The 26,383-nt window shown below is 34.4% G+C and overlaps 3 protein-coding genes across 3 annotated transcripts in view; 2 read left to right on the top strand and 1 right to left on the bottom strand.

Moving 5' to 3' along the window:
• Positions 1-26,383, top strand: part of LOC136806051 (membrane protein FAM174-like) — a 420,508-nt gene that overhangs the window by 323,244 nt on the left and 70,881 nt on the right. The window lies entirely within an intron of this gene.
• Positions 4,987-17,636, bottom strand: LOC136806055 (phosphatidylinositol N-acetylglucosaminyltransferase subunit C-like). The gene is made up of 9 exons (XM_067062626.1): positions 17,520-17,636; positions 16,599-16,668; positions 15,996-16,129; positions 9,861-9,964; positions 9,581-9,636; positions 9,009-9,156; positions 8,622-8,788; positions 8,163-8,262; positions 4,987-5,284 (listed from the first exon to the last, which is right to left on the bottom strand). Exons 1-8 carry the CDS (start codon positions 17,614-17,616, stop codon positions 8,223-8,225), a joined length of 816 nt encoding a protein of 271 aa, XP_066918727.1. The 5' UTR covers positions 17,617-17,636; the 3' UTR covers positions 4,987-5,284; positions 8,163-8,222.
• Positions 6,264-7,856, top strand: LOC136806061 (angiopoietin-related protein 4-like). Its single transcript, XM_067062632.1, has 2 exons — positions 6,264-6,785; positions 7,138-7,856. The coding sequence occupies exons 1-2, from the start codon at positions 6,287-6,289 to the stop codon at positions 7,596-7,598; spliced, it is 960 nt and encodes a 319-aa protein (XP_066918733.1). The 5' UTR covers positions 6,264-6,286; the 3' UTR covers positions 7,599-7,856.

Genomic DNA, 26,383 nt, shown 5'->3' with positions numbered 1-26,383 from the left:
ACTCAATTTGTCATTTCGGGAACAAGCCCAATCCCTGATCCAAAAGTCATATTGGAAAACGTAAGCATACCACCACAGAAAGAACTCAAACATCTCGGTTTCAAGTGGGGAACACAAGGAAAATTGTTAACCCTCGATCGTCATATTCATTCACGACTTGCAGACCTATGGGCTACTACATCCTCCTTAATATCTTCAGGAATTAGATGGGCCCACCCAGGAACAATTGCAACCATTACCAAAAGTATTCTAATACCAAAGCTCTTATACGGTTTGGAACTATCAGAGATGACCAAATCTTTCGAATCATTAGTAAACACTCAGTTCAGAAATACTATCAAATCTCTATGGGGGATATCAAAGCACTCCAAAAACGACCTAAACAAATTCTTCAATATCTATGAAATTTCGTCAACTATCAAAACCAGAAAAATAAAACTCCTACAACAATTAATGAACAATGACACAACAAAGGACTATCTGTTAACCAACTTGTCCACAGAAAACTTTTCCCCTACGCTGTCACACTTTGTAAACGTATGTAACGAATGTGAAATCAACATTTGTAATGTCCTGCTTGGGAAAAAGGTAGAACTAACAAAAGAAAATGTACTGGAAAGTGAATCGAAAGAGAAAATAGTTGACATTCTTAGCAGATGGGACTTTGAAAACAAACAAAAACTGAAAGCTTTTTTAGAAGCAAATATTGTTAGAAACTAAATTTTTTATTATTATCTTTTATTCTCTTTTTATTAGTTTACTATATGCTAGATTACTATTTTTAGGTAGTTTTATTCTCTTTTTATTAGTTTACTATATGCTAGATTACTATTTTTATTTTTATTTTATTTTTTTTTTTTTTAACATGACTGAAACCCTTGTGCTTCTTAATCATTACAACAAAATCAAATTTAAATTCATGTTTGCACAAAATTCATAAATCTTTGCAATTTTTGATATTAAAACAACTAAACTTTAGCTTCTAACTTTGACAAAATTAGTCAATTTTTTTTAGGCCTTTTTCAGTATTCTTATGACTTAGTCAATTTTTTAGGCCTTTTTAAGTATTCTTATAACTTGATCTCTTTAGTTCCATTCATATTCATTTATATATTTCATATTTTGTTTTCTCCCTAGACTAGTTATTTCCTTCCGAGACAATACTCCTAGGAGGAAGGATAAATTTGCCTAGCCCTTTGCTAGTTCGCTAAACCTCCTTTCAAATTCTTGGTCTTTTGTGTAGTTCAGGCGCTATTAATCTCCCAACTTCAACTAAATTCCTTCTGTATCTTTTATTTTTTCAACCAGGGGCCGTCTCATAACGGGAGAAAAATTTCGTATATTTAAACAGACCATTTACGGTGACAGCTTTTTAAATGTATATACGGTTTTGTAGATATTTTTAGATATACCTCAAAAGGGGTGATAAAAGAGAAATATTATTATTATTAAAACAAAAACAAAATAGAACTGAAAATTTAGTCAGACAGGAGAGAAAGCGAAATTTGTACAGTACAATATTTTGGAAGACAGACATTTATTTATTGATTTTGAAAGTCGAATTTACTCAAGCATTATCATTAGAAAAAGATTTGTGGCATCACTCAAGAAATTAAACTTTCAAAGGTATGAATCATTTATAAGTTGAATTTTCTATCAAGATGTATCGAGCAATACCGTGCGCGATATTTTGCCGAGTATTTAGTGAAATTTTGCTTTGAAGATAAGTTACAAAAATTGACGTTAGTAAGATTTTCAATGGAAATATACATATAACTTCAAGGCAAAAAAATCGATGGAAATTGGATTACAACCTATACTTTTTTATATATCAGTTTTTAGCATTTTTTATCCTCTTTCACTTGCGATGGGTGGGAAAATTGTCTAAATATACTTAAATCTCTGTCATCATTTTTGTCATTAACGTCAGAATTTACAAGCCTTTATTTTTTTTCGTCAGAGTGACAGTGCCTATCTTTAGGACAAAAAAGTCGATGGAAATTGTCTTAATCGATATATATATTTATACACCGTTGAAAAGAGAAAGGGCTGAACTTTCTTTCCAGAGGGGTGGGAAATTGAAAGCTACCCAATTTGTATCTTTTCTGCTCTCTTAAAGTTTGTCAAATTTTCAAAAACATATAAAAAAAGTAACCTTTACATTATCGCTTCAAACCTTTTTACCAACCTACAAATCTAAACAAGTTTGGTATTTCTGAAAAGAGGACAGATTCAGTGATTCAAAAATATCATATTTATGTCTGAAGACGTTATACACAGGAAGCAGTGTAATAAACAAGGGGAGGGAAAAATTAATAAATTTCTAATTTCTAATTTTTTGACGTCAAAAATCTACGTCAGAACCCCCGGATTTGTTTCATGTCAAAAACTGTAACGTCAATTCTGCGCGATGAGTCATAAATCATGCTTTTGTTATCACTTTATCGTACAAATATAAATTGGCATTATTCTAATTGATGATGATCAAGCTTCAATGTTAAACAAAAATCTCTGGAGAGTCAGCAAGCGATAATGGAATCAACAATCAATCAAGCCAAATCAAAATGATTCCATTATCGAATAAATATTGAAGAAATCTTCAATGACGAAAATAGCAACTAGTAATTATCATTCTGCTTTCCAGTACAGTCTTCTCTTTTGTCTCGTAAACATTGCATGGAATAACATGGAACTGGCTGGCACAATTTATATTCAGCAGGACCATTTTATTATTCTCTATCAATATCACAATCTGTTCATACAGTCATAATGCTATGTATATTTTGGTTTTATGATGCTTCTTTGTTGTGCACGTTCACTCACCAAAACTCTGAAGCACTGCTGATTCAGCCAGTCGGCCGATCGGTAGTTAAAAGTCACCCATCACATCAATCAAGCAAGCTCCTTCGCCTGAACCCTGAAGACAGAAGAGATGAAAATAATTATAGTTAGAGTAAAATGGAATAAACGCACGACCCATATGAATAAAAATAACCCTGTGGAAAGAAAACATGGCCATATGATATCCATGAAACACATATGGGCCGAGAAAGAAACATTTTATTTTGTGAGATGAATTCCAATTTAATACAAAAAAGTCAACACAAAGAAAAAGTACTAATGTAACATTCCAAAGGTAGTTGAAACTATAAAGGTAAAAAAAAATGAACATTTACCTTTCAATGGGCCATAATCAGTCCAAAAGTTAATGCATGCACCTCAAAAACCGAAGAGATTCGTTGGTTTTCAGGGCCATCTTTGTTGTTTTGAAAATGAACCGCAGAAAAAAAGACTGGGCCCAGACATCTGGAAGAAGCGGGAAAAAAGCAAAGGAGATGAAGTTTTGGTACTATTACTATTATTTGTACCAAAGTTGCCATTTTCATAAAAGATCTTGCATTATAATACTCAAAACATAGATTATATTCTATTAAAATAAGTAATTTATGAAACAAATACTTCAAATAGTGCTAAACTAATTTTAACCCCATACAACACGAAGCAAAGTCGATATTTCGCCATTCCACCGGCTCATTTTCAGAAATTTTCGTACATATACAGATTTTTTTACGCCACGCGCAGATCTAGAGAAAGGATGCTACGCTCCCTATTCGTGCGCTTCGCGCCCTCAAAACGGTCGTTCCGCAATTAAGTAACGACATAGCAGCCATAGAAGAATCGGCAAGTACACAAAAACATTCTGATTGTTGGAGACTCATAAATATATGTCAGACAGAAAAAAAAGCCAAAGTGGTATCATTGAAGGAAAAGACAGACGTGAAAGAATCCAGAAATGGTTCAATCACTTCCAACAACTACTTGGACAAGAGCCTGTTATTGACGACGAAAACGAAATTATCCAGACCGTATTTGATGACCTAGATTTCAAAACGGGTGAATTCACTATTGATGAATACAAAAAAGCAAAAGATAGAATCTCACTAAACAAAGCGCCCGGTCCTGACAATATTCCACTCGAAGTTATCAAAAAATGCAATCTAGAAGATATTTTACTGAATATTGCGAAAAGATTGCTACTGAATCACGACAAACCATCCCAATGGTCCACAAGCAACATAATACCCGTCCCTAAGAAAGGAGACCTAAGTAAGACTGGAAACTATCGAGGCATATCTCTAAACGCTATCTCAGCAAGACTTGTCAACCGAATGATGCTAAACCGCATTCAACCCAAACTCGACAAAAATCTCCGATCGAATCAAAATGGCTTCCGCCCCGGCCGCTCAACTCAATCACAAATCCTCGCCCTAAGAAGGCTTTGGATTGAAGGCGTCAAGGCAAGACATCTTCCCGCGGTTATTTTATTTCTTGACTTCCGCAAAGCATTTGATAGCATCCATCGTGGTAAGATGCTAAAGGTTTTGGCAGCATACGGTATACCTAATGAACTGATTAATACCATTGACATTCTTTACAAGGATACACGAGCGAAAGTAGTATCTACAGATGGTGAGACTGAATACTTTAACATTGTGGCAGGTGTATTACAAGGTGATACACTAGCGCCCTACCTATTCATTATTATACTTGATTATGTAACTGTCGAACGTGCTAATCGCACTGGCTCAACCTCACAGCAAGCTTCAATTATTTTGTGTCGATTTAAAATTTCACGAATCAGCCAAAAGTCAGTTACTATGGCCTTGAAAATGCCAACTTTTGACAGAAATAGCAAATTTACAGGGCATAATCTCGCGAATCACAATCATGGTAAATATATTGAGAATTCCGGTTATTTTAACGATTTTCAAGATTTAAAGATCCGGCAAGAAAGTCGATTTTGGGCTATCTCTTTAATTTAATATCGAATATTTCAATTTGGGAGGGGTTGGCAGACTTCCAGGCTATATTCTGAGGCTTATTGGACTATTTTTTAACTAATGGATCCTCAGATCCTAAGGTCCTAAGACTTAAGTCTAGCATTAAAACTCAAGAGTTAAAACTCTAGCCTTCAAACCTACTTTAGAGCAATTACAAATCGATTGTGGTGTAAAACTTCCCGGTGAATTTCCCTCTTTTCTCAAATATTATAACCCTGATTGCAGCAATCTCACGCGATTTCGCAAAATCAAAGCATCTATACAATATGCTTTTGCAGTTATACCTTTAATGATCGTATTTGCGGGTTTCGTGCGATAAACTTCCGTATAAATTGAATCTGAACTTGTAAATATCGTTTAGAAATAATTGACTGCAATAAACCAATCGATGTTTAACCATCATCCACGAATATTGATGAAATGAAATGAATCGATTGTCCAATCTAAGAAGTGAAAATAGATAGAAAGTCATTTCAGTTGACGCTCTCTAATTCGATCTTCAAGGGGAATTGAATTTTCTATCGATTAAGGGACCTTATCGAATAAGGAAGCATCGTTTATGAGAGTTTCTTGTTGACGGGGACTATAAATTTCATCGAATAAGGGAGCCTATCAAATAGTAGAACGTCAACAAGAGAGTGTCAACTGTAGTACGAAAATGGTAAAAGAAGAATTCGTGCAAGGTGCAAAATAGCGTCAATTGAAGAAATTTCTTTTTTTAAATTATACCCTGGCCAAATCCAATGCTTTTCGGCTGCCGTAAATTTATCTAATTTATCTAATTCAAGTATCGCTAGCACAATATAAAGTTCTTGGAAAGAGCATATAAGTTTTTTGCTTCTTCTAGCAAAACAACCCCATTAAACTATTTTGGGTCAAAAAAAGTCAGCTCAATATATTTGGGAAACCGTGCCATTTTTCATTTCGGAGCAAAATCGCGCTTATCACCCCAAAACTTTCTCGTTTCTTCGTCTTCCTATTGATGCATTATTAATTTTGATCAATATATTTGATTTTGATCAATATATTTTCTCCGCCAAAGTTACTTTTTTAATTAAAAAAAATATTAGACATAAGAAGATACAAACAATTCTCTTCACGCAAAAACTTTGTAGATTGAAGCTTTGTATTGTGTACAGGGAAAAGAACGAAACAAAGTCCAGTTATAGGGTGAGTAAAACCAAGTATTTTCTGTAAAACAAAATATAAAAGCTATTGAGATTTATTTGTACGAGGTAATGTAATTTGCTGTACGAACTCCGTTCAAAAAAGTTTCTTTTACTTCTTAGAGCTTAAAACCTTGGCTATTTAATATTCAAGGTGATAAAGCCCAGTTAAATACATATTAATACCAAGGGTTAATAATACTATTACAAAACACTCGAACCAATCACATAACTCTTTTCTTCTGATTTAGGGAAGTCAATCCAAAGAAGAACACCAAGATGCATATTATGTGGCTTCTTGTCCACCCCTTACTCATTCTAAACCTACTCAAAGGATCTTTTGGTAAGAGCCTCGACCTCATTGGTAAACACAAGAAGACCACTCTAATACCATACCATACCATAAAAACACCAAAGCTTCAACAATGCTTCTCGATATGCCATTATAGTGAGAAATGTCGTGTAATGGAAACGACCCATTCAAATTCGTTCAATTGTAAATTCTTCGATGTTACATTGCAAGCCTCTGATATTACTGGGCTTGATCTTAACACAAATATTTATGCTGAAACACGCAACTGTCAAGATTTGTACAATATCGGAGTACGGGCATCAGGAGATTACCATCTCAATATTTTTGGTGATGGATATGAATATCCATTGTTTTGTCATTTTGATGCAGATGGAGGATGGATCGTCATACAAAGACACATTGATAATGAATTCTCTTTCCATCGGCAATGGGACGTATACAAAGAAGGATTTGGTGACTCTAAGGGTACTCTTTCTTTTCTAATTCACTTCAAACTAGATAAGGTTTTAATGAGGGTAATGCATAATGTTGTGATCCTCTCGTGCTAAGCAAAATGAAATTACACTTTCTTTTATAAGGAAAAAAAAAATTTTTCTTAAGGTTTTGGCAATTTTAGCTCCAAATAGGTCCTGCTATCATGCTTTCGCTTTTAGGGAAAAGTTGGAGCATGTTTAGAGATAACAACCAACTTCACCCTTCCTTAGTTAATAATTTGCATAAAATTCAGCTCAGGCTTATTCTTAAATTGTACTTATTTTTTTGACGTTTGAGTGTAAGATGGAACAAGATAATTATATCTAAATTTTCTTATTCATAGGGAGTTTCTGGTTAGGTTTAGAACTAATCCATAAAATCACCCGAGATCAATCTCAACAAGTCAAGATTGAAGCAGTATCTTTTAGTGGCGATTTTGCTATGGCGAAGTATGGTGCATTTTCAGTCGCAAGCGAAGATGAAAACTATCTTTTATCAGTTGATGATTTCGATGCAATCGCAAGTAACAAAATGGATATTTTATATTATTCCATTGGAATGGAATTCAGCACCTGGGAAAGAGATCACGATAAACATGAAAATAATTGTGCAAATGGGTGGAATAGTAGAGGTGGCTGGTGGTACAATAAATGTGGGGATTTCATGCCAAATGCTCAGTGGTATCCAGAAGAACAAGCATACAAACCGGTTGGCGATGGATGGAAGGGTATGAGGTATGGACCCATCACTGAATCGTGGACTTTGAAATCAACACTGATATTGATCAAACCAAAGGACAATTAATCGAACTGTATTGTTCAAATTCATGAAATTATCTCTGTTCAAAAAGAGATGCAGCTTGCCTTTTGCCGAAAAAGAAAAGCGAAAGAGACTTGGCTCTTTTCGATTGACGGTAGATTTTGGTCTCAGTTGTACTTTGGCCAAAATCTCGACTTTAAAATTATTTGATACTAATCAAAAATCTGGACGGAAATATTTACAGCAGACCGACACCAAAGGCATGTCTGTCAACGAAACTTGCTTGGATATTATGTAAAAATAACATTTCATAATATTATTGCATAATGCAATAATATTATGAAATGTTATTTATTTATTTCAATGTCATCAAACAGTTCATTTCCAGTTTGTTTTTCTTTATCAAAGTTACATTTTACACGACCTGTTTTCGTGCACATTGTAAATACCCATCCATGATGAAATAAAGTTTGTTGTAATATAACACAGGTTTAAATTTAACCAAGAATATTTAGAGCGTTTTTTTTAAATAGATTCGCATAATGATAGACAACGTGGTTATATAATGCAGCCTGAAGAATTTTATACCGACAATGTTGTCAAACTTACGATTAACATCAACAGGTCAATAACTTGTAATATTTCTTATATTCGGTGAACTCCTCGACTTCATTCAATCATTGCCTCATCCCATGGTCCATAGATATTACTAAAAGTAAAATAAAAATGTAGTAGCCTTATTACACGAATATTACTAGTCATTTTATTAACACAAACTGAAAAAATTTCGTTTTACTAAAAAAAACCCTTAAGGGACCTTTAATTAAAACCAGCTGATGCGTCCTTGAAAAAGCAGAACAATTTGTGTTTATTTCAGATCATGCAAAATTCAAGGCCGTTAAATACTTGCCTAGTAATATTCGCGTAATAAGGTATTTAGTCATGGTGGTGAATGTAGAAAATCTCGCTTTTGTTGGCCAGTGATTCCTTTTGGGCCCCAATACAAACTATAACCATTTTTTTTTTAAAGTTAATTTCAAGCAATTTATTTCCAAATTAAACTCTTACTTTTTCAAAGCTTGTAATCGGATCATCCACAGTGGAAATAAAAAGGTGATAGCAACATGTGAGATGAACAAGGCAAGGGCACCAACTTGATTGATGGAGTTTAACATTGAAATAGCTAGCAAGACCATCCCCTCTGTTTGGAGTATGTACGCTTTACGATGGAATTTCTAAAACAAAGAATAACTTTAAGAATTTCGACTTCAGCAACATTTTATTATCAAAAACACTTAGAAAAATTATTTAAACAATTTTTTAAAAGTGTATTTATAGATCATAAAAACATAATCGCATTTTTAAAAACAGATTTTAAGCATAGAACAAACTGACGCACAATTTTAGAGGAGTGTTGTACGAAATATGTGAAACAATTTATAAAGCGCGACATACCTTGACAGCTTTTCTGAATTCAGGAAGTATGGCAAACAACATGACAGCAAAGTAAACACATGCATAGACATGAATGGTGGTCTGAAGACGTGAAGACAAACACACTGCACCGAAAACACCAGCATTCAGTGAAATAGCTTTTGAAACACTAAAAACGTTTACAAATTAAAAAAAAATTTATTGGTTGAGGGCTAAGGATCACCTTTTTATGAGAAGAAAATATAGCGATCATGAACTTCTTTTGGGGAGGGTCTTGTGCTGAAAGATGTGTTATAAATGAGCAAATAAGGGAATTTCCGCATTTTGCAAGGATTAGCATTTTGACCACTACTAAACCTGGGGAATTGAATGCTACACCTACTCTCAGCTCCTAGTAACTCAACGCCCATATCAGATTACCTAACCTAAGCTACTCATTCAATGAGTTGGCAGTGACCGGGGATTAGATTGCAGAGCAAATACTCTACCGACTGAGCTACCCAGCCACAAATTTCAATCCTTTCAATCACTTCTAAAAAGTCTAGGACAAAAAAAATTACAATCCAGCGATATTTTGATAATGACAAACTTACATAGCAACATCTACTCCATAATCATGAAACAGCATATTGCACATAAACATGAAGACCTGTTGGTAAAACACCAAAATAACGTTGTTTACACTATATTTTTGAAGTATGCATTTCAGGCAGAAAAAGCTTTTCACAACAGTTTGACCAAGATTTTTGGAGAATTTCATTTATTTCCTTAGACTTTATATTTTGCTGAGACAGTAGAACTTATTATTGAAATCAACTAAGAAACTTGTGCACGAGTCGGGCTTGGTAACAACTACTCAAAAAAATTTCATACCGTCATCGCATAAATTGTATCTGTGCTGATTGTTTTCATCAATGTTTTCAAGATAGGTGAAAACCCAAATATCAGAATTGAAACAACAAGAAAACTGGAGATGTCTAAATAAAAGGTATAGAGAAATTAGTGAATAGAACAAAATGGTATATTATTTTCTTCAAATTTGATTGAAAAATTACTTTTTTCGTGGTTGGTGATAGTGCATACCACGGTTTGTAATCAATCAAAAGACTGTCCAATCCTTTCAAAGGTAAAGTATTAGTAGAGAAGTGAAGCTATGACTATTTAGCATACTGAATTTGATGATAAAAATATGGCTGGATATAAAATTACACCAATCAGAAGCTCGTGAGTTCTCTGAGAAGGTAGTTTTAGAGCGATGTGTTTTATTATATGTAACCATCATATAACATTACAAACATTACAATATGTAATATGCCTGTTATACGTATAATATGGTTTCAAATATTTTCTGGTCTGCGTTATACACGGCGCAAACTGCGAAAGATCGATAAAAGCACATGGTTAAATTTTGATGTTTGAAATGGTCTTATATGGATGAAATTGCTTGAAAATTATGTTTTTGATAATTCTTTGTGTTTTCCAAACATTTTCCTCTGCAATGACATTGATTAGAGTCAACCTGTCATCACTGACCTGTGACCTGCGACCTGCGACCTGTGACCTGCGTTTTACACTAACAGCGATTGCAAAGTTCTCTGATTCACACATTAACGTAGTGTTTCTAAAAAGTATTCAGGCATTGACGCAAAAAGCCGCTACATGTAGATCATGAAGATCACGAAAAAGCCAATATACTTCAACGACAGTTCTGCAGTGTATTCACAAAAGAAGCAGTAGTTGAACTTCCTGCATTTGAAAAGAGAACTGATTCATCCATCGGAGATATTCATATCTCTGAGGAGATGGTACAAAATCAATGGAATTGAATTGAACCAAAATAAGCTCAACCATAATAAGTCATTCGGTCCAGACGAAATACACCCTAGAATACTAGCGGAATTATCTGACTATCTGTCTCTACCCTTAGCTGTAATCATGAACAAATCTTTAGTTGAAGGATCATTACCACAAGATTACGAATATGTCACACCTATCTACAAAAACAAAGGACCTCAGAATTTGGCAGTCAATTATCGACCTGTTAGTTTGACATCGGTAGTGTGCAAATTAATGGAATCAATACTGAGGAAACACATCATGAAGAACCTTTCTGATCATAATATTTTATCGAAGAAACAATATGGCTTTATTAACAACCGTTCAACCATGACACAGCTTTTGTACTATCTGGATAAATGTTATGAGAGCATCTCGAAAGGAAACGTTGTTTATAGTATCTACTTCGATTTTGCTAAGGCTTTCGACACTGTATCCCACCGGCGACTATGCAAGAAACTATCAACATATGGAATAAACGGTTCAATCTTAAAATGGATAACGTCATTTCTAACAGGTCGAACACAATCAGTAAAAGTGAACCAGTCCTTCTCGACTACAGACCCTGTAGTGAGTGGTATTCCACAGGGTAGTGTACTGGGACCAATACTGTTTGTGCTATACATCAATGATCTTCCTGAAAAGGTCATCTCATTGATCCTACTGTTTGCTGATGATACCAAAATATTCAAAGAAGTCAACTGCATCGAAGACTCTGTTTCCCTTCAGAATGATTATAGACACACTTGTAGAATGGTCGAAAGACTGGCTATTACTATTCCATCCTGAAAAGTGTCACGTTCTGACGCTAGGAAAGTTTGGAAACATCAAACATGCTCATCCATATTCTCTAGATGGACGCCAATTCGAACACGTCTTTGAAGAAAAAGATCTTGGAATCCTCATTGACTCAGAACTTACATTTGAAGAACACATTGCAAAGCAAGTCAAAAAAGCAAACGCGATACTTGGCATAATCAATCGAGGATTTGTAAACATGAGTACAAGTACATTCAAAACATTGTATTGTACGTTTTTTCGCCCGCATCTGGAGTACGCTCAGTCAGTGGTCTCCGTTTATACGTAAACACGTAAATCTGATTGAAGGAGTACAAAGACAGGCAACAAAACTTGTTCAAAAATGTCGTAATATGTCTTATGAAGAACGATTGCGTGAATTAGATCTTCCTACGCTCGAGTTTAGAAGACACTTTTTAGACATGGTCCAACTTTACAAGCACATCAACTATTACGAAAAAGATACCATCCCAAACAAGATAGCCCGTCGAACGCGACCAAACAGAAGGCACAACTTTGAGATGATTCCAAACTTTGGAAGCAATGGACTCCGTGTTGTACAAACGAATTCCTTATCTTATCGAACTATACCAACCAGGCATAAATTGCAAAAAGATTTCGCTGAAGCAAAGACAGTCAAAGTCTTCAAAGAAAGACTCAACACTGCATGGAGTAAACACCCGAAAAGATTCAACACAAGACAATTGTAAAATACGTATAATCACGATCAGTTCCAGAGGCCCTCGTGCGCCTAGAACTTTGTTACATTATAATAATGGATATGGCAAAAACATTGTGGCATGAGCAATATATTTTTCAATTAACCAACAACGAGCAATTATTCTATTTTTTGACAATATATTTCGATCTGATCATCTTCAGGTCTAGCCAGTACCTTCCCACAAACCAAATTTTTTCTTTGTTTTATGGTCAGTTACATTTTGAAGCGTTTGTCGAAAGTTATCGCACTGTGGTGGAGGGTGACGTCGATCCCGTGCGGAGTGCATAAGGGCGGGAAAACACGGAACTCGAAAATAAAGACTGGAACGGACAATCGAATAGGTAGGAGAGGATGTGCGTTGATGTTCAATCTAGTCTCAATTTTTTAGTTCCGTGCATTAAAATCAAAACAAAAGAATCCTCGGGATCGGGATGGAGTTTGGTGAAAATGTTTTTTTTTGAAATTATTTTGATACACCCCTATTATAACGAAAGAACTACAGAAGCAAAAAAGTTTCCAAAAGTCTTCAAGCAGCTCCAATTAATGGTATTGTCAACAGGCTCTTAATTTAGAAAGGTAATGAGATAATCCCACTTCTTCAAAAGGTTTTCTTCCTTGTAGAGAAAAGCAACCAAAATCAAATAAAAGAAAACTCTCAACACTAGCCATAGCCAGTTTTTGATACAGGGATGTAAAATAAAAAATAATGATACGATGGCCCCGAGGTTTCTCCACTTCTAAAAAAAGTTCTGAAAGTTTCAAGAAGAGAAGTAAAAATTTAAAGAAGGGAAGTAAATATATCGAGAAGGGAAGTAAAAATTTTAAAAAGGGAAGTAAAATGTCTTTAAGTATCGAAATGGTGATAAAATTTCTACATTGGCGAGCTGCCAAAATGGTTTTAACCCTTTTTAAATTGTTTAAAGCACAAGACAACGTCTAAAACACGTGATCCTACAACAAAGATTATATAAATATAAGTACTCTCACAAAGTGTTTTTATAATTTATGAAAAGCTTTATAACTTTTGCTTAAGGGATAGCTTTAAACGTTTAATCACACTAATCAACATAATTGCCATTACAAACATCCTCTGGAGTCTGGTAAGGGGTCTCTCTGTAATAACAATAAACTTTCTACGTCAGGGGTTGTAATCAAAACCACGTGGTATTTTTGTCATTTTTTACTTCTCTTCTTCATTTTTCAAAGCTTGAAAGAGAAGTAAAAAAATCAAGAAGAAAAGCAAAATTTTCAGTGAAGTAATACAAAAAAATTACTTCTCTTCTTAAAATTTTTACTCCCCTTCTTCATTTTTTACTTCTCTTCTTGAATTGTCTTTTTCTAGAAGTGGAGAAACCTCGAGGCCATCGTATAATGAGGATTCCAAGACTATCATTTGATGGAAATGAGTCGATCTCGTGCAATTTCAGGATTAAGAGGTACAAATAATAGAAATATATCATTAATGTATTTACCAAAAAATTTAGCAAAGTTCTAAAGTTGTAATAAAACTCAATGACTATAACATCTTAAAAATATAAATTTATAGGAAAGTTAGATAAAACTAATAAAATTTAGGTAGATTCCTCTCACAATTCGAAGCAAAACCTCCACCTTTTACTGGCTCATTATCTAGTTTCCAAAGTTGAGAAATTCAAATCTAAAATCTGCTCGAGATCTCAAAATTAATTAGTAGTTTTAACTCTGATTATACAGGACCAAACTCTTCACATTAAAATGTAAAAATTCTAGAATATTATCATAAAAATAGTGTCAAGTTTTGGCAATTGTCCAGAATTGTCAAGACTTGTCTATGTCACTGGTGAAGACAGCTGTGAAGAAAGTTTTTCATTTCCATTCCCAGCAAACTTTCGAATCGAATACAATCAAATTTTACTTTACTTTCAATCATATGTCAATTTACTTTCCACCATTTTATTAATGGAATATTTTCAAACTAGCGACCAGATAGAGACCACATCGAACAGCCAATAAAAACAATAACAAACAAACAGTTCTTCTTTCCACTGGAATAGGCCAGGAATAAACAAGATAAATTCTTCCAGGTTTCATGCCATATCCAAAAGATATTCGTTGCCATCCCAAAGCATACAAAAAGTACAAGTTCGTCTTCAATCATCATTGGATTGCAGCACTTATGGTTCTAGGTAGGATAGGATCTAATCTGATTTGATAATTTTCATTCTCAATGTTTACAGTCTCTGGGATTCTTCAATCCTGTTATGGAAATAACCCAACAACTCTGCTGCTGTTGATGCAAAAAAAGGATTTCCATCTTCTTTTCTCCTCCATCCACTGATACTGTTTCTTTTTCGCTCGGTTTCAACTTTTCAAAACAAATGATTTTGGTTCTCTCAAAAAAATATTCAAAATTCGAATCACAAAATTCGAATTACAAAATTCGAAAGTTCGAAAATCTATTTGAACTTTACCGATCGAAGCAATGCAGCGACTTCTTAAAAAACGAAAAAAGCACACGCGATGGAGTGCAGCTTGTCCAAAGTCACGGCAAAATGAGCTGCGCCGAAGAGAAAATCTTGGACGGACTTTCCCGTCCAAGAACATTCGATTCCACGGCAAAAAGTAACAGACGTTAAATCGCGATAAAAAAGCGGTTTTCGTCTAACAGGCTACTTCAGGTCTAAAATTCAATAAAAACAAGATTATAAAAATCTCCGATAAAAAATGTATATGTTCACATATCTACAGTAAAAACAACCATAAGCTTACAGAAAAAAGTGAGAAATGAAAATGCTACTGCAAAAAAATAAATATAATATATAATAAAATTGTTGCTACTAATTATCTGAGGAATTGAAACATAACCTTGGAAAGTTGAAAGCCCCTTGTCGTGTGATATTTACTTTGAAAAAGTTAAAAACAGTGCTACCATCATTGAAGTCCTCCGTGGAAAAATCCTTAAATAGTGGTGTAGTTTATAAAATTACCTGTCCACGATGTAATTCGTGCTATGTCGGCCAAACACGGCGACATCTTATCACCCGAATTAAGGAGCACGGTAGGAAAAACGCACCCGTTACCATTCACATAACGTCATGTCAGCACTCATTAACAATGGATGACGTAGCCATTTTGAAAGGTAGTTCTCGTTCGGCAAGCCATTTAATGACACTAGAGGCACTTTTTATTAATCAATTAAAGCCTCAACTGAACACAAAAGACGAGTATAGAAGCCGTACATTAGTAGTCTCACATGGGATTATCCTTAGTAGCAACAATTTTATTACATATTATATTTTTTTTTGCAGTAGCATTTTCATTTCTCACTTTTTTCTGTAAGCTTATGGTTGTTTTTACTGTAGATATGTGAACATATACATTTTATATCGGAGATTTTTATAATCTTGTTTTTATTGAATTTTAGACCTGAAGATGATCAATAGATCGAAATATATTGTCAAAAAATAAAATAATTGCTCGTTGTTGGTTAATTGAAAAATATATTATAATAATGTATTCACATACATTCATGCAAACTGCTGAGAGTCCTTATTAATACACCAATAAAATCCTTACAATTTTGAACTAACTTTTGGCAAATTTTATGATCAATCCTTTCCATAGACCCAGAAATAAAAAAAACCACCATGGGGCTCCTAAAAAAATGTAATTACCTGGATGTAACTGGTAGAGAAGATGATGCACAAGGAATCCGACCAACAGCAAACAGGAGACCAATAAGATCAATGTTTCTGGATCAAGACGACAGTTTTCCAGGTTGATGAAAACACAAACCAAAATGCAAATACTAAAAAATAGCATTAAAATAAAAAGAAAATATAAGCTTCCAATCAAAAGTTTAGGTTTAGATGTGAATAAAATGCCAATATCATTATGATTATTATTTAAAACACCCCATTCATCTAAAAACAGCCCCAGTGAATTTTTTTCCCACAGTAGGGATGACAATTTCAATCAAAAATCTTAATGGGGATAGGAATTCTATTGTTCCCCAGCTCAGAAACTTGGTTGGTTCTGGCAAGTGCTGTTTTTTCCATTGAATTTTAAATGCTGATGTAATCAAAGACAATTTCCCAGCTGGGTAAATTGAAGAATATTTTCAACTGGCAATGAAATTATGGCCAAATTCTCCAGATTAGCTGGGATCCCACCTGGTCTGTGATGTGAGGGTTCATTCAAATAGAGAACGATGGATATTTGATTTGATATTATACACGTTCATGTAAGAATAAATTAAAATAGATGATAATTTTTACCTTGCTAATTGCTGTGAAACAATACCAGACTCAAAGATAACTGTTCTAAGATCATGCATCCTGGTGTTTACTGAAATGAAGAATTTTAAAGCAAAGATCAAAATTTTATAACTTTTAAGCAGTGGAGAATCAAAGAGAATCAAATTTTATTACTTGCCTTGCATGCTTTTGTGCCTAACGTGCACATATATTATCAATTTAAAAAAAAAGATTGGACCCTAAGTGAAAGATCTATTTGGAAAATAAAAATAAGGTCCAAGTTTTGAAAAAACATAAGAAAAATAGCATAAATAAAGTTTTTTTGGAAAGGTTTTTCAGGAAGGCAAAAACTTTTTTGAAAGGAACAAATTATGCAAGAAACAATTCATGATATTCATGACGGAATGTTTTCTGCTAAAACCGGGGTATATACTTCTGTAGAAAACATAACGTCATGAATATCATGAATAGGAACAAATAGATCAATATGATGGTAAATACATACTGTATTCATAGAAAAAGATAAATTGTGTCTAAGGCTTAGCTGGTTGTTTTTGCCTGATTTTCAGACTTAGATATTCTTAACATGCTTACCTTATTCATTTTTGGTTATAAAATCAGTAATTTCTGAAATCAGAAGCTGGGATTGCTTTTAACTGTTCAGGTTTTTGTTAAAATTGAGGCTTACGTTCTTATGAAACTTTTATGAGGCAGGGTGAGGATAATTAGTACATTTATATTCCTCCAAAATTTGGGTCTGGAAGCCCTGAACTATTTGATTCTTTATTTTTCATAAAAAATTCTCATTGAATAATTTAAAAGAATTTTTGAGGCTGGTCATGAGCTTTGAGACTTCAGGTTCTTATAAAAAGTATCCTTATGAAGAAAATTAATAACAAAATTAAACAGAATCAGAAAGTCAAAGTCATTCAAATACCATACCATTTTTCTTCATTGATTCCAAAAATGTATCGTCTGTATAATTTGTTGGAAATTCTTGGTCCTCATATAATACTTTTTTCCATTGCTTACGTTCCATAATATTTTGTTACTACAAATTTCTTAAAAAAATATTGTTATTATTTTTAAACACTCAACTTCATCAAAATCCTTCTTTCATTTCTTAGGGGACTAAACTTTTTGAATGTACACCAAGGTAAATTACCATCTTTGGTGACATGAAGTCACTTATCTTACTGCCCCTTTCTGACAAAAAGAAGTAACCCACATGAAGTCAAAATTGAGAAAATCGACAAAACGCGTTTTATGCTGGCATCGAATGCAGATAGTACATATCAAAAAACAAATGACAAATTTCTTAAAAAAATATTGTTATTATTAAACACTCAACTTAACATCAAAATCATTCTTTCATTTCTTAGGGGACTAAACTTTTTGAATGTACACCAAGGTAAATTATCATCTTTGGTGACATGAAGTCACTTATCTTACAGCATTCCACTTGCATTTAACTGTACTGTACCAATGACCTTGCCTATATCTTTAGTAAATTAAGACACGTAACAGCTTTATAACATCTTTTTAAACATTCAACTCGCGTACAACCTTTCAGGGGTCTCTCAACAATGGAAAATGCCTCCTAACAAATTTTTATTTTTTTAGAGGGAGAAGCATCCTTAAATATAAAAATTAACTGAAGTCCTAAGAAAATTTGACTATTAGGTGCTACTAATTAAAAGACCCCAATATATATGACTATTGTGCAGGGATGGTAGCATTAAGATCCGGTTTACCTGAACAATGTACTCTCTAATCTTGGTCTCCCTGTAGATTGAAATATTTCTATTCCAAATAAATGGTCTGTAAAATACCAACCATAACCAAAATTTAGCAACTTATCTGATTATCTCTAATCATCTAAAGACTGTGTGAATGGTTTTGCTAATTTACTGTAGCATGCCCCGAATATATTAGGGCCATATCGTGGGCTGTTAGACCTTTTCCTAGGCATGATATCATGTTGCATAATTAAAACTCCAGCATAAATTGTGATAACACCCAGACTGTGTCAATCGAACAAGTTCAAACAAAAATAGACCTTTTTTCAAAGAGGCCACCCTGTTGAATAATTATGTAGTCCAGCAGAAAAACAATGCTAAAACCATGCATAATTATTACAATATGCATGATACAGTAATTATGCATGGCTTTATCATTGTTTATATGGCTGGACTACATAATTATTCAACAGGACGTCCTCTTTGAAAAAAGGTCTATTGTGATCGAACCAATCGAATGTAATTAATAAACGCAATCGAATAATTGCGATTCGATTGTAGCACGTATTGAATCTCAATCGAATGGTCAATTTCTGGGTAATATTCGATTGTGTCTGATTGCGTTTGAATTACGTTCGATTATGTTCATGTTCGATACCGTAACTTGGTCTAATGTTGACACCCCTCCTCTAATTCCAACACCCTTTTTATATTGCGAGTATAGGTGATTTACTACTCGAGATATTAATCCTTAAAAACAGTGTTTTTCAGTGTTTTTCAGCCAGAAACAGCTGTTTTGTCCAGTTTTGGCGCTTTCGGAAGCTTAATATCTCGAGTTAGGTACTGAAATCACCTGTACTCGCAATATATCACTAATCTTAATTTTTTGAGAGCTTTCCAAAAATATAAAACAGGCTAAAATTTTCATTAATTTTTCACTCTATGATTTTTGCTTGAGATCGTCGTATTTGTCCGAAAATCACACCAAAGTGTCAGAAAAAAAATCGGCAGGTCCAAAATGCATAAAACATAATGCATATTGCATAATGCATAATGCATAATATTTGAAAAATGTCAATTTTAGAGGCTATCAGGAGAAAGTTTTGGGAAAAAACTTACCACTTTTCCAATCTTTCACACTTTTACAACTTTCCTAACCAAGACTTTGTAAATGTTTATAAAAATGGGGGATTTTCCATGGTTGCAACATGGTAGCACGAAATAGAAAATATTTCCATAATTTTTTTCAAGTAAAAGTGACCTTGGAAAATCGTAATTTATGCGCCCGCTATAATTTATTTATTCATGAAATCGAAAGTGAAAGTTCTTTATTCGATTGCTATTGGAGGATGGTATGCATAATTTTCATTTGAGCCTGGAATAATTATGACATCATAGATCCCATTTTCCCACCAAAATACCAAAACTTTGCAAATCCAAATGATTGCTGTTGTTTGCTGGGAGAGTTTGGAAAAGTCCTATTTTTCACATCTTTACAACTTTCAAGGATGCTTTTTTGAGATGGGAAAAATGGGAAGGTATTTTACAATTTTTACAAACTCTCCAATTTTTCTGGCCAAAACTTTGACTTTTTGATGGGAAAAGTGGCGAGAACTAGGAAATTTATGTACCAAAACTTTCTCCTGTATTATAAGGAGAATTTGAAAGATAATTCTGTCAACAAAACACGTATACCATTTTCTACCAGAAAATAAAGGGTAGCAAGCTGCAAATTTGAATTTTGGATGATGAAGAAAATCCATGATCTACTGAAAATGCTTGTCGCCATTTTGATTTTCATAGTTGTATTTTACAGAACGTAGTATAATGTAGAAAAAACACGAAAATATCTCCTCCGTATACCTCTAACTCGAAAACGTAAATTTTAAAGCAAGATCTTCCTGGGTTTTCTCAAAGATTTTTTCGAACAATTGCTAATAAATTTCAACGGGTTTACCCTCTTACAAAGCATTAACCATGTGAATGCTTTTTGTTAGATAAGCCAATATCCAGTCAATTTAAATTAAAGAGCTTCATCCGGAAGCTAGATCAAAGAAAATAGACTTCGAATCTTTTTACATTTGAATGTTTATGTTTTTTTTTAGAAAGAAGAAGAGGGACGCCTTTCTGATCTGTTGCATCTTCTTGTTATTTATGCTGACGGAAAACCCCGGGGAAAACCCTTTGTTGTTATGTTCTGATTCGAATATTTTCTGGGGAAATACCTCTGATTGGAATGTTTACAAGAAACCCTTCAAAAGAGGTTTTCGCGGTATAGCCTCTGCAAAGGAGAGTTTTAGAAAATATAAAATCGTTCTGTAAATTACACAATACTATTATGCATTATGCAATATGCATTATGCTTTATGCATTTTGTATCTGCCAGAAAAAAAAATTGGCACCTAAGTTATTTTGATTCCTCTACCCATTAGCTTTCCAAAAATGTATAACAAGTGCTTTGACTAAAAAAATCGAGCGACCTCAAAAAACGAACAAATTCCCCCCTACTTACTATGATTCAAGCTTTCATATTATTCCTTTCTCTAAAGAAGGGTGTCTGAATTAGACGAGGGATGTCAATATTAGACCAACTTACGGTAACATTGAGTGCAATTAGCGCACCCCTCTAAAGCATTAGAGAGCTTTAGCATAGGCGACCACTAATACGCTATTGGGAAATCAGATAAGAGCAGCGGGTTAGTACCCCGCACGAGACGAGAGCGATCAATACAAGCAGCAAATGCAATTGAATCAATCCAATGTCATCAAAGCAAGCGAATGGTAAATCCTGGGTAATATTCAATAATGGTTCAATAATGGAATGCCAGTTATTTGATTCTGTTCGATTGCATTCAATTGATTATTCAGCATTCGATTTGTTTGTTTGACAACGTCTGGTAAAAAGTTTCAATTTTCCATTTTTTCAAAAGTTTGGAAAAAGTTGGAAGTTTAAAAATTCTCACAAGGAATAGGCTATTCACTAGGAGGACACTTTTAACCAAACCCAAACACAATCAATTGGGACTGGCCATATTGATGTACGTTAGCATGAACTCTGGGCAGGATAGGAATTTTAACTCAGTCTAATTGCGAGCTTGACTGTATTTTGTATACCCTGAGTGGTCCTAAATCCGACAGCCCTGCCTAAATCAGATGGGGTCTTTCAAAGATAATAACTAAAATAAAAACAAATCTCTCGCTGTGACGCAAAGTGCCAACTAAACTGAAAGATTTGATACACTGAACCAATTGAACCAAATAACAATAATTGCTTCTTATACAAAACATAATTTTTTATTACAAAATTGTCAACTTTTTAAAAAGCAGCAACAAATTCAGAATAACAGAGGTAATTATTTTTACAACTCACACTTTTTTTATCACATTAAAATGACATCTTGACATTGTAGTAATCGTAATCTTCCTACGTTTTAGATGTTTTGTTTCGAGAGTTCTTGCAATTGTTCAACTTGGAGAGAGAATGTTTGTAAACATAGAATTTTTTTCATAGCAGTTATTTGGGGGGTCGGTTTTAGGCAGGGCTGTCGGATTTAGGACCACTCACGGTACATGGTCAAACAGGCAAAAGTTTTTAACACGATCATTTTAAGATAAATCTTGAGAAAGACAGTTAGCCACACTAGCGTCCCGCCAAAATGCGTATCAAAGATTAATGCTGCGAAAGCGCTATATCGTTTACTTGACTCTCAAGCAAAAAAATGCACCGCAAAACTTCTAAAGTGATTCATGAAAAAATAACCCGGCGCTTTTTAATGAAATTAACATTTTCAAAAACTTTGAGAAATTGCCTAAAATTTGAGCCATAGATGAAAAAATTTGAGCCAAGCCAACCTTGAAAACTAATTTGAAGATCAACTTCCCAAGAAAAAGATCTACGGGGGAGGCGGAACCCACCTAGATCCGCGCACTGCCGGATAGGCTATCTCCCGGAAATTTTGCCGGACCTCAAACAATGACCCATTTACATGTGTGTAATTGTTTTTACTTTAGCGTATAAACAAGGCCTTAAAAATCGAAGCGCTGTCTCGGGAATTGAATGACAAATTTTGGTTGGTTGATTTTGGCTGCTGCACGTTTTATTTTGTTTCCAACTTTCAAGTTTTAATTAATATTGTCTTGCGAACTTGATTCAGGTAACTCTCATCCTTGTTGTTGAAATTTATCCTGTAGATGACTGATGTTGTTTTTTTCTGAAAGCTAGATTTCCTAGTGTGACTAATAGATTAGTTAAGGAAGCAACTGCACGCTTAGCACCCATTTCTATTTCTATTTGGTTGAGTTGCAGAAGGCTTTAGATGCCTATTCTTGCAACTATGGACGCTTACTAATGAGCGTCCCGTCAGCACCTTGAACTGACTACCCAATTCCCCTCACATGGCGTTGGTTGACCCGGCCCGGGCGAAGAAACGTTCACTTGCCAAGTAAACTGCAGTGAGTGGGGATCGAACCCTGGCCTTCCTGCACAGAAGCCAAGGTTGACTACCACTATACCGCGGCACCCATTCAATTAGTGATAAGCATGTAATTGCACCCTTAAAAAATTCTACAATGCAATTTGATGCAATGGCCAATGCAAGCTCTAAAAATTTTGAAAAATTAAACTACCTCAGGATCACGCACACAAGTTCTAAAATTTCCAAGCTAACAGTGGGGTGTTCTCTATCTATCTATTATGGTTGAGTTACAGGAGGCTCTGGGAGCCCATTTTTCCAACTATAGATGCTTTGAGTAAGCATCCCGTCAGCACCTTGAACTGACTACCCAATTCCCCTCACATGGCATGGGTTGACCCGGGCGAAGGTTTGTTCACTTGCCAAGTGAACCGTTGTGAGTGGGAATCGAACCTTGGTCGCCTGTACAGGAATCAAGGTTGATGTCCACTATACCACAACGCCACAATGTGTTTTATAGGTTTAAAACAGTTTTTCTATTTCACAAGCTCTAAAAACTGACTATATCTACCAGAACCACATGTGTGAGACTGCCAAATACCCCCATTTTGTTTTTGAAGTATCTTCCTATCTTTTTACTGAGTGCTGTAGCCTGAATCACCATGCTAAAATTCCATCCTTCTTCCAAATGAGAACATATTTTCAGAAGTTTGGAATCTGTATATATCGTTTTATTTTGGTGGAAAATAAATAAGATATGTGCGTTGAGGTGGGAAATCCCAACTATGAGTGCTGGTCTTTTTAGAGGTCTTTTCTTTAGAGAAATCGAAAGTTGTTTTGACGGTGTTATTTTGTCAAGTCAGCATTTTACGATGACCTTCATGCGAGGGCGGTCAATGAAAAATCTCGTATAGTAAAAATTAGTACTAGTAATCGTATGGTTTGGAGTGCAATTAACGATTAATCACGAGTAACAAAGGAGAAAATAGTAATTTGCACGAGTCCGAAGGACGAGTGCAAATTACGGTATTTTCTCCTTTGTTACGAGTGATTAATCGTTAATTGCACGACAAAACATACGATTCCGAGGTAATCGTCAGTAAACATTCGAAAACCTCCTTTTTTTCTTATGTTTAAAAAGAAAACATTGCAGTGTAATTTTTCTTTGTTTTCAATTAAAAGAAGCTATTGTAACGTAAAATTTCTTTGTTCTTTTTTATATTGAAGAAAAAAATGTCTTTGTTTTTTATTATATAGTAAAAAAAAGTATCTGACACAGAACTTGGGAGAGAAAAGAATAAGGGGACAAAAGTGTCCCCCCGCCGAAGAGTGCAAAAAGTGGTAATAGTGCAATTAACGATTAATTGCACTCCTCTAAACCAATCAGATTCGAGTAATTTTGCACGGCTGACGATTACATCATTAATAGCATAATTAGTATAATTATGCTATTGTTTGGGTCTCCAACCCTAACCCTAACTGGAAAGATCGATATTCTTATAAAAAGTGTTTCTTATAAAACATCGACATTTATAAGAAGTGTTTCTTATAAAACATCGATATTCCTATAAAAAATGTTTCTTATAAGGAACCACCACTTCCCTGCATAGCGCGCGCATCGAAAATTATCAAAATGCGCGCGAAAGTTCTTGGGACACTTCTGCAAATTACCCGAGGGTGGGTGGGGGTACATGGACAAAAAAGTGTGCGACAATGTGCCGCTGGTTATAGCAGGGTACCTTTTTTCACCCCCATGATGTAGGGTTGCAAAAAACATTAGATTTAGATAGAAAAATCAGTGCCTCTTACAGCATTTTTACAAGAACGTCAAAAATTTTGGAAGCCTTCGGATGTTCTTAGTTTTTTGGATTTGAAGCCTAAAAATGTTCTTATTTTCAGCATTTTTTGAGCATTTTGATGTAATTTCTTAAGAAAATGCATGTTTTTAAGTCTCCAAAGCCTTAGAATGTTCTTAGAATGTTCTTAAATCTTTGGGCCTCGAAGCCTTATGTTCTTATATAGTTTGTTCTTATATAAAAAAAGAACGTGTAGTCTTAGAGGTTCCCTGGGTACCCAGAGGCCAGGTTTTCTTCGATATTTCTCCAAGCTGTGATACTCTCGGTAAGTAAGGGTACCTTTTTGGGGGTGGGGGATTTGGAAAAAATATGGAAGATGGAAGTCCCCTTCACTTTTTTCAAAAAAACAAGTCCCACGCACGTAGGGTCCATTTTTCGAAACTTCTCAGTGGCACACTCCCGTCGGTCGGCAAGGGCAAATTATTAGGCTATGATAGCCAATTAAGGATAAAATTAAATTTAAGTAACAGCTATTTGCATTTTCTTCATCGGAAGAATATGCTTCTTTTGATGTACGATTCATTATACTAAGAGGGGTGGCGCTGCTTCTGAAAATTACCGAAAATGTGGACAGACCGCCAGATTTTGTAAAAATTTACCACTCGAGTCAAAAACAAAGAAATCACTAGATTCGATCTGTCATCAAAATTGCGGCACACAATTCAAAGGCCTCACTTTTTCTTTTCTAAGAAAGGTTACAGATTCGCTTCATACTTCATTGGGCTAAATAGTTCCAGGAGTTACTGCAAATTATAGAATATAGCTAAGTTAGGATGTTGGCCTTTTTAGGCAAGAATTGATCGACCGTAGTGAGATACATCTTCGGTGAAAGTTTGAAGACGATTGGATAAACAATCCTTGTGAAATTCAATTTTTAGTTTTGATGACGTCATCGATTATGACGTCATAATCAGTTTTTGCGGTTTTTCGCGAAAATCAGCGAAAAAACAATACACGGGTTTCGAATTAAATCTGGCGCGAGAGAAAAAATCAAGTAAATAAAAGGAGTGATAAGGGGAAATGCCTTATAAAAGGTTGATAGATTTCCTTTCTTCTCTTTTGAAAGCCAGGTGTTCATTCAAAAGATGTTTTTCTATTTTAAATTCAATAAAAGAAATATGATTAAACGATTGACTTTTTATTTTAATGTTTTTTGTTTTCATAATGACCCATAAAGTCTGTCAAAATGGAAAAAATGAGCTAAAATTGCTGATACACGGCCAATTTTTGTTCTGTTTACTTGATATTTTTCGTGCAAATTTACATGGGATCAAAGCTAAAGCTAAGCAAAAATTTAATTCGAAACCCGTGTATTAGGTTACACATCAGGCTAGAAACTACATCTTAGTAGTCTTCGTGTTCAGTCAATTTGTTTGGTCATTTTCTGTCGACTAATGCGATCTAAAAATTACTTACTTACTTACTTATTATTTACTTACCCGAGTAGGATATATTCATGGCTTAATTAGTTGAAAATTAAGAAAACAATTGTGTATTCGACGTGTTTCGACGGTTTGTCTTTATCAAGGTGCTATGGATACAGAGAGAAGCTAAAATTCAAGATCTACATAATGGGTCCACCTAACTTTACAGTAGTTCCTGACTGAGGGGGGATATAAACAAGTGATACTTTTATGGACCTACCTGGTTATGCATTTAATAACACATATATACTTGATATCTACGTGAGCATAACCGTTAAACAATCATTCAGAACACAAATAGTGACGAACTATTAAAATTAGTTGTTTATTTCTTATAAAAAAAACGTTTGGAATCCAAAATTTCATGCCCTTGAA

Source organism: Clytia hemisphaerica, unplaced genomic scaffold (assembly GCF_902728285.1).
Source record: "Clytia hemisphaerica strain Z4C2 unplaced genomic scaffold, Clytia hemisphaerica genome assembly, whole genome shotgun sequence".
In the NCBI taxonomy this organism is placed as follows: domain Eukaryota; kingdom Metazoa; phylum Cnidaria; class Hydrozoa; order Leptothecata; family Clytiidae; genus Clytia; species Clytia hemisphaerica.
This window is presented reverse-complemented; position numbering and strand designations above follow the sequence as displayed.